Source organism: Mustela nigripes, chromosome 2 (genome assembly GCF_022355385.1).
Source record: "Mustela nigripes isolate SB6536 chromosome 2, MUSNIG.SB6536, whole genome shotgun sequence".
Taxonomy (NCBI): Eukaryota; Metazoa; Chordata; class Mammalia; order Carnivora; family Mustelidae; genus Mustela; species Mustela nigripes.
Genome location: NC_081558.1, coordinates 18460239 through 18469379, shown reverse-complemented (window position 1 = coordinate 18469379; position 9141 = coordinate 18460239). Strand labels below are relative to the sequence as shown.

General features: G+C 45.4%; 1 protein-coding gene across 1 annotated transcript in view; it reads left to right on the top strand.

Moving 5' to 3' along the window:
- The window catches only part of SLC25A20 (solute carrier family 25 member 20), a 30629-nt gene extending 22721 nt beyond the window's left edge, over window positions 1-7908 (top strand). Inside the window, exons 5-9 of the mRNA XM_059389670.1 lie at window positions 4426-4543; window positions 5241-5313; window positions 5682-5791; window positions 6270-6394; window positions 7056-7908. Coding sequence (XP_059245653.1) covers window positions 4426-4543; window positions 5241-5313; window positions 5682-5791; window positions 6270-6394; window positions 7056-7118 — 489 coding nt within the window. The 3' untranslated portion in view covers window positions 7119-7908. The remainder of the gene's footprint in view (window positions 1-4425; window positions 4544-5240; window positions 5314-5681; window positions 5792-6269; window positions 6395-7055) is intronic.
- Window positions 7909-9141: the final 1233 nt, after the last annotated feature.

Sequence of the window (9141 nt, the reverse complement as noted above, 5' to 3'; positions counted from 1 at the left end):
AGATCACAAGTAGGCAGAGAGGCAGGCAGAGAGAGAGAGAGAGAGAGGAGGAAGCAGGCTCCCTGCTGAGCAGAGAGCCCGATGCGGGACTCGATCCCAGGACCCTGAGATCATGACCTGAGCCGAAGGCAGCGGCTTAACCCACTGAGCCACCCAGGCGCCCCTGTCTGTTTCTCCTTTTAGTGCTATCAGTTTTGTTGCATGTTATTTGTAGCTTTCTTGTTTGTTACATACACATTTTGGATTGCTGTGTCTTCTTGGTAGATTGACCCTTTTATCACTATATAATGTCTCTCATAGTATCATTATATATATATATATATATATATATTATAATATATATATATATAATTATCCTATAATTTAAATAAATAATCCTATAATTTTGCTTACTATGTTCTTGCTTCCATCCCTGATGTTTCAGGGTTCCTTCTTTCATTTTCCTGTGTAGAGAACTTCCTTTCACTATTTTTGGGGGGCAGATATTCTTTTGGGGTAGGTCTTCTTTTGGTGACAGATTCTTAGTTCTCCTTTATCTAAGAATGCCTGATTTCCCCTTTATTTCTGAAGTATATTTTTGCTAGACGTAGGATTCTGGGTTGACAGTTCTTTTCTTTCAGTACCTGGAAGATACTGTGCCATTTCTTTCTATTGTCCCTAGTTTTGTGGTCTTTCTGATTGTTTAGATAAGGTGTCATTTTCCTCTTGCTGCTTTTTAGATTTTTTCTTTTTTTTTGATGGGAAGAAGGGCAGAGGCAGAGGGAAAGAGAGAATCTTAAGCGGGGCTTAATGCGGTGCTCGATCTCACAACCCTGAGATAACCTGAGCCAAAAATCAAAAGTCAGATGCTTAACTGACTGAGCTACCCAGGCACCCGAATAATTTTTTCTGTATCTTTAGTTTTCAGAAGTTCATTTTTGATGTGTCATTGCATGCACTTACTTGGGTTTATTCTGTTTAGTATTTGCTCACCTTCTTGAAACTGTGTGTATGTTTTGCCACATTGAGAAAGTTTTAGGAACCTTTTGGCAATGATTTCTTCAAGTACCTTTTCGGTCCTGTTGTCTTTTCTCTTCTTCTGGGACCCTGAGGCCACAAAACTAGATTTTTTTGTTATAGTCATACAAGTCTTGAGGTTCTGTTCAATCTGTTTCGGTATGCTTTCTTCCTGTTGTTCAAATTTTCCATTGTTGTGTTTTCCAGTTGATGTTTTTTTTCTCTCTTGCCTCTATTCTGCTCTTTTTTCTTTTTTAAAGATTTTATTTATTTATTTGAGAGAGGGAAAGAATGAGGGGGGTGGGGCAGAGGGAAAGGGAGAAGCAGACTTACTACAGAGCAGGGAGCCGGAGGTGGGGCTCAATTCAGGGCTCAATCCTGGGACTCATAGATCATGACCTGAGCTGAAGGCAGGTGCTTGACCAACTGAGCCACCCAGGCGCACCTCTGTTCTGCTCCTGAGTGAGCCATCCATTGAGCTTTTTATTTTGGTTATATTTTTCTTTTTCCCTTTTCTTTTTCCAGTTGTATTTTTCAATTATATGGTTTCCATTTGGTTCTTCCTTACATCTTCTATTTCTGTGCTAAGACTTTGTTTGTTGTGCCTTTCCATATTTTCTTTTGTTTCAAGCATGTTTATAATTACTTATTGAAGGATTTTTACCATGGCTGCTTTAAAATCTTTGTCAGATAAACAAAAACCCAAAACCAAACAAATATTTGTCAGATAACAGTAACATCTCTGTTATCTGTTGCTTGTCTTTTTCCTTTCAGTTTGAGGTCTAGCTGGTTTGGAGTATGATGAGTGATTTTCAATTGAAACCTGGTTATTTGCATGTTACGTAAATAACGTATTTTCTATTTTAGCTGGCTTTTTCCAGCAGGAAAGGAAAGAATGCTGCCTTGTTATTGCCAGGTGGAGATAGAAGTGTAGGTTCCCGACTTGGCTTCTTTTGGCACCTCAGGGTGGGGCACTTCTTTTTACTGCTGGGTGGGTGTGGGAGTTGCAGCATCTCCACTGACCCCAGCCGATAGGAGGGTGCTGGTTACTGGCTGTCAGGGATGAAAGTCCTAGTTCCCTACCTGGCCTTCTCTGACTCCACCCTGACAGCATGTTGGGTTCCTTGTTAGAGCCCTGCAAGGGTGGAAGTCCAAGTTCCCCACTTGGTGTTTGCTGGTGTGGTTTTGTTTTATGGTGTATGGCTAGAGTTGAGTGTTTATTGTCTAAAACTTTCTTATCTTTCTAAGCTGACCCTTTCTTGGTCCTTGGTCTAGAGAACACAGGCTTTTGTTGGGGCTCTTTCTGGTCTATGCTTGTTCGTATTCCTGGATTGCCAGTTTCCTCAGTCCCAGATCTGAGATATATCAGAAAGAAAATCCAAGGAACTTACCACCAAGTCATTTCTCAAGTTCAGAGTCTCCTAACCAGTCTCTCTTTTTCTTTGGACTTTCAGAGTCTTCTCATGTTTGCTTAAAAATAAAGTCTAGGGTTTTTGACAGCTCTTTCTACCCATGGGTCCTGTCTCATCCTTTAATAAAACCACCTTTTTTGCACCCCCCCCAAATTAAATAAAAATAACATCTGGGGTTTTTTGTTGCACTTCAGCAGAGAGAATTTATATTTCCAACTCAGGCTTTTCCTGAACTCCATACAAGTTTATCCAGCATTTCCATTTGGATGCTAATAGGCACCTCAGTGTCATCATGTGCAAAAATGAGCTCCCAGTCTTCTCCAATAACTGCTCCGCCTACAACCTTCTCCACCTCAGTTGTGGCAACCATACTTCTAGTTGTTCAGCTCTAAATCACAGGAGTCATCCGAGATGCCTCTCTTTTCTCACCGTACATGTCCCATCTATTCAACAGTTAAGCTTGCTTTCAGTGTATGCCAAGTCTGTCCCTTCTCATCCCTCCATTTGCAGCCACATTGCTCCAGGTCACCTTCATCACAAAACAGGGAGAAGATTCTCACAATAAGACATCAATTCCATACCAATCCTCTTTGGCCCCCACGTCACCGTGAGTAAGCTCCAGTGTCCTCTGGTCACGTGGGTCTCCTTGCTGTTCCTCAGACATACCAGATTTACATGTGCCCAGATCATTGGGGGAAGTTATATTTTAAAAAGCCATTACTATATGATTGACATTGTCTTAAATTTATTATTTTTAGAAAAATTGAAGTCTTTCCAAGGAAAAACTTTCCTAATCAGAATGATGACTCTATTCATCTCTCTCTCTCTTTTTTTTTTTATGTTCCTTGGAGTGCTTTAGTTTTATTTATGCAAATCCTATTACTGTTTGACGCACATATATTTTATTGCTATTCAGGATAGGATTCCTTCCGGCTCTCTGCTCGGCAGGGAGCCTGCTTCCCTTCCTCTCTCTCTGCCTGCCTCTCTGCCTATTTGTGATCTCTGTCCGTCAAATAAATAAAATCTTTAAAAAAAATAATATCTTTAGAATAGGATTCCTCCACATTATTTTCAAATTGTTATTGCTGGTATGTAGGAAAATTATTGAACTTATATGTTTATTTCATGTTTCTCCTTGGAACTGTTAAAGCTTAACTCTTCACTTTTTTTTTTTTTTCAAGATTTTATTTATTCATTTGACAGACAGAGATCACAAGTAGGCAGGCAGAGAGAGAGAGAGAGAGAGAGAGGAAGAAGCAGGCTCTTCAATGAGCCGAGAGCCCAATGCAAGGCTCCATCCCAGGACCCTGAAATCATGATCTGAGCTGAAGGCAGAGGCCTTAACCCACTGTGCCACCCAGGCGCCCCTTAACTCTCCAGCTTTAATTATTCTTTGGTTGATGCCTCTGTGTGTTGTGATTCCTCTTGGCTCTGTACTCGCTGTGGATCTTGCATGGGGTTTTTTGTCTCAGATCTTTTCTGGAATTACCCCTGCCTGCCTTACTTAAGCTCTTGTGTCTTAGGCCCTGGATGCCAGAGACTGGTATGGAGGCCTCTCCTTGCTCCTCCCCCGGCTCTGCACAGGATCTGTGTCTTGGCACTTAGAGCTCTGAACAGCTCTTTCCTGTTCACCTTTCCTTGATCGAGCTTCCTGATCTCTGAGAGCCTGGGATGGATTTGGTGCTCAATGGATATTTGTTGAAGGAATAAGTGAATGACCTTCCAACTGGCTTTATTGGGAATGCTCTTGTATTTGAGAGAATTCCTCCACATATTTTCCAGCTCCTCTGTTGACTTTTTTCTTGTGTGTGGATGCTTTGTGATATTTTCATTTAACCTTATTTCCCAGTGATTTCTACCAATATTCTATGTTCCAAATAACTAGCAGTTTGACAGGGCAGTCTTTCATTGGTCTAATAATGATCACTCCCACACTCACCTTGTAATCTGTAACCTGCTGAGCCTGTTGACTCTGATGTTGCTGCTACTGACTTGATGACTTTTTCCTCCCTCTCAGATTCAGGCTTCTTCGGGAGAAACCAAGTACAGTGGGGCCTTGGACTGTGCCAAGAAGCTATACCAGGAATCTGGGATCCGAGGCATCTACAAAGGGACAGTGCTCACCCTCATGCGAGGTAATCTTCTAGGTTCTCCACCTGAGGACACCTTGCAGGGGGAGCTCATCGGAAGAGGGCTTGCCACAGAGGGTCTTACCTGTATCCCCGGATACAGGTAATGCCTTGGCATTGTACAGGCTACACTTCTGACTGGCATGGTGTGTCCTGTTTTTGGGGCAGTCTCATCCCTGGCCAGCATGGAGACAAATGAGGATAGGAGGACCTGTATCCTTCTGGCAGGCTGCCCTCAAGGATGTAACTCAAGATAGTGCCAGTTACAGGGGAGTAGCTAGTAGATAGCAGTCATGGCTGGAGGGATGAGGGACAGTGGGGCTCTCCCTGGTTTCAAGAGGCATGTGCTGCTGGGGTGGCAGTCAGAGAGGCAGACACAGCCTCACCCCTGTCCTACTGTAGCTGTTTGGAGGAAGGCCAGAGGCTGGCTGTAGTTGTAACATGGAGTGGGCGTATCCGTGGGGACCACTCAGAGGGGACTTTGAAGGTGAAGTGATGTTTCATGTGTTTGTGCTCATTCACACCAGTGCTTGCCCCAAAGCAGCATCTAATTAATGCAAAATGATTACTGCACATAGGAGATGTGGCTGAGGAACTTCCCAGGAAACCTTGAAAGGGCCAGCACCAAGCTTGGCTCTTCTAAGTTCTAGAAATCCATGAGGATTTTATATTCTTTAATTCGCTTCTTTCTTGCCCCTAACAGATGTTCCAGCAAGCGGGATGTATTTCATGACATATGAGTGGCTGAAAAATATCTTGACGCCAGAGGGAAAGAGGTGAGGAGAACAGAAGAACGCAGAGGCCACTTTGCTCCGTCATGGGTTTGTTGCCCTTTACTGTGAGTGGGTCTGAAGGCAGAGTGGGCTTGCTTCTGGCTCCATGTCCACTTTCCTGTCCTTGCTGCTGAGACCAGCTAACACTGCTTACTCTGTACTTCACCTGCTGGAGCAAGTATATGAAACAAGTTCATGAAACCTCCTCCAAGGAGTGGCAGCTACCATGTCACAGGAGCCCTGGCCTTGGACCTCCTCCCTCTGACCAGCCTCTCCCTTGGTGTAACTGCCCCATCCGCCAAGGGTGGGGATGGTTTGAATGCCTTGCTCACAGCCTTTGTCTGACTGGGGCTGCGGTTGGTATTCTGCAGTGTCAGTGAGCTCAGTGTGCCTCGGATCCTGGTGGCTGGGGGCATCGCAGGGATCTTCAACTGGGCTGTGGCAATCCCCCCGGACGTGCTCAAGTCCCGCTTCCAGACTGGTTAGTGGAGGGTAGTGGGGTAGATGGGGGTGGACTGGGTACCAGAACTGGCTGCCCCTGGGGTGCAGAGCTCTTAGGGCCCTGGAGATACTCTCCACAGCAGCACCCAGCAGCTCTCTGACCAACATTTTCCTTACAGTCATTTGTGTCCTAGGAACCCTAGATTCATTTCCTTTTGGCCAGAACACAAAATAAGTGAGATAAGCAGTCAGATCAACTCTGCTGCCTTCCCATGAGCAGAAGGACTCTTACGTTCTTCACTTTTCCTCTCCACTCCCTCAGCATCAGTAATCCAGACATTGTTTATCCCAAGGTGAATGGTGTTGTCTGTGGACTGGTCCCAGATGACCTGGAGGGTGTTCTCTTCCTGATGCAGTGACCCAGCAGGAAGACTTGATTATGGAACTGTTCCCGTGTAGGTTACTATAGGCAGGTCAGGAAACTTCCTAAAGCCTTAACAGTTGGATTCCACCCACAGCACCTCCTGGAAAATACCCTAATGGTTTCAGAGATGTACTGAGAGAGCTGATCCAGAACGAAGGAGTCACATCCTTGTATAAGGGGTTCAATGCAGTGATGATCCGAGCCTTTCCAGCCAATGCGGTGAGTGGAAAGCAGGGGCTATGCTTTCCCTTCAGGGCTTAGAGCAGGTTCCTAGGTCTAGATGGGCTGACTTTTGCTTGCTCCAAGATTGGATTGGGGGCTCAGTTTTCCCCAAATCCCACCCTCAGCCAGAGCCTCCTTATTTGCTTCTTTTCCTGAAGCTTCAGTTGTCATCGTCTTTGGAATTCTTTGAGGGGAGGGGCTTTTTTTTTTTTTTTTTTTAAGATTTTATTTATTCATTTGAGAGAAAGAAGAGAGCACAAACAGGGGGAGGGGCAAAAGGAGAGGGGGGAAGCAGATTCCCTGCTGAGCTGGGAGCCTGACATGGGGCTTGATCCCAGGATTTAGAGATCATAGCTGGAACCCAAGGCAGATGCTCAACGATCTGAGCCACTCAGGTGCCCCATAAGGGGAGGGGTTTTGATCTCCTGTCTTGGTCATCAGAAGTGGGTAGTTTTGAGACATGGATTTTCTTCCCCTCACAGGAATATGAAAGCACAGCTTGATTCCCTGACCTGGGGTGGGAACGAAGTTGGGGAGGGGTTCTGATGAAGTCACAGAAGGGTTCTGGTCCTGACAGGGGCAGCCAAGCATGGTGCTGGGGTCTTTGTGATAGTCCCAACTTCTGCTAGCTTTTTTCTTCCTTTTAACCCCTTCTCAGGCCTGTTTCCTTGGCTTTGAAGTTGCCATGAAGTTCCTTAATTGGGCCACTCCCAACTTATGAGGCTGAAGGCTGCTCAAGGCTTCTGGAAGATAGAAGCTATCACAGAGGAGAAGCCGTGGGCAGGACTAGGCAGTCCTGAAGGCAAAGGGAGGGGAATGGTGGGATCAGAACTCTGTACATGGACTTGTTGAGACCATTGCCTTAATGACATCCTCTACCTGGTATAACTTGGTGTGCCATTTTGAAACTTGAATTTACTCATGTCAGTTTAAGGGATCTCAAGAGGATTTGGAGGTGGAGTAAGTAGCTTCTAGACCAGATACCACCTACGGTCAGAGAGCTATCTACTGGTGGACTACAGGCCCTACTACACCCAAAATACTACTCAAGAAAGAGAGAAACTCAGCTTCTCACTAGAGACACTATGCATGTTTTCAACCAGCTGACCAAGAGTTGGTGTTGTCTTCGATCCCTACCCAGGAACACCCACCAGATTTCCAGGGTTATCACTTAATCCTGGCCTGCATATGGGGATGTGGACTTGGAAGGCCACATCTCTCTGTCCAAGTAGACTGAGCAAATGTGCCTAGGGGCAGATAGCCTGTTAACAGGTTGAGTTTTTCTTTCTAAGGCATGCAAGTAATCAAAGCTAAAAGTACAGTAGCCTAATTTCCCAGGAGTAGATGGAGAGCTTTCCCTCCTACACAGTGAGGAGGGTTTTGAATCAACAGTTCTAGCCTGCTGAGATAAGTGACAAAGCTTGGGGTGTAGGAAAGGCTCTTTTCACACACTCTTTTCTCATGAGAGCGCCCTATTTTAACAGGAAACAATAAATATTGTTTCTAATTTTTGCATTGTGTGAAATTATTTCGATTCTGGGTCACTTCAGCAGGCAGCCTGTGGCTTTGGTGGAGGTTGTCAGGGATCTGGTATCCTTCTTGGTGGCTCCAGGCAGGGGATTTAGGAGGAGGAAGAGGAGGAAGTTTAGGCTAGCCCAGCCTTCCCTGACTGTCCTAGCAGCAACTGCCTGATGGGGAAGTGGGGGAGCTTGATTGCTAACTATTCCCATAGCCCTCAGTACAAGCCTGCAGCCCTTCCTTTCACTCTTCACCTCTCTGCCCTGAGCTAACAGAGAGTTGATTGTTCTAAAAGCCAGAAGCAATCCTGACTTATCATGAGTTTGGGGGTCACTGTGATCTGATGTCACCAGCCAGGCTTTGTTAATTAGGCTATTGGTGATGCACAGGTACATCCAGGGGAGGTAAGGGAGCCCAGTTAATTTGTCCTTGTCTGGTGGCTGGCGAGGCTACCAGAGCTGGGCTTCTCTGGCATTGTCCCACCTGGCAGTCACAGTTAGAGTTCTGCTGGTACATCCCACCTTGCAGCAGCTGCAGAGAGACCCTGGGACTTAGGCTTTAGTGCCATTACTTGAATAAGGGGATGAGGGGGAAAGGACCCACCCCCATCTGAGAGTGGGCTTGGCCAGCCTGGCAGGAAGCTAAAGATTTGGGGGTTTAAGGAAGGACACTTTATTCCTGGGAAGATATTCTTGGATGACCAGAAAGGAATTATGGTCAAGCAAAAACAACAACAAATAACATTGTTCTGAGATGAAAATTATGTGCCCTCTGCTTAGGAAGATTAATTCAGTGCTATGCCTGCTCCCTAATGCTGCAGGATGTCTTTATTTAATCTCTCCCTGGTTTGGAGAAGGCCACATAAGTGTTTCTTGAAGCTCTTGGCAGCACCCTGTCCTTGAGATAATCCTGCAACCTCAGCCTTTGCCTGAAAGCCCCTGTGAGTGCATTTGCATTCTAGCCAAATGACAGCCATTCCCATGGCTCAGGATCACTTTTACAGTCCTTGCGTCTGGCTATTTTGCCCTTTGAAACAGCTTCCATTTTAAAATGGAATGTTTCGTTTCCTTGATGTTAGTGGTGATAGATTCTTCTACTCCTTTGGTTGTTGGATAGGTGTTAAGTCAAATAGGGAAGCCCCAGGAGACGTATTTGTGAAGGGAGCAGAGCAGATGGTAAGTAAGTCCCTCCTGGCTGGCACTTCCTTTTTATGATGCACTTTGAAA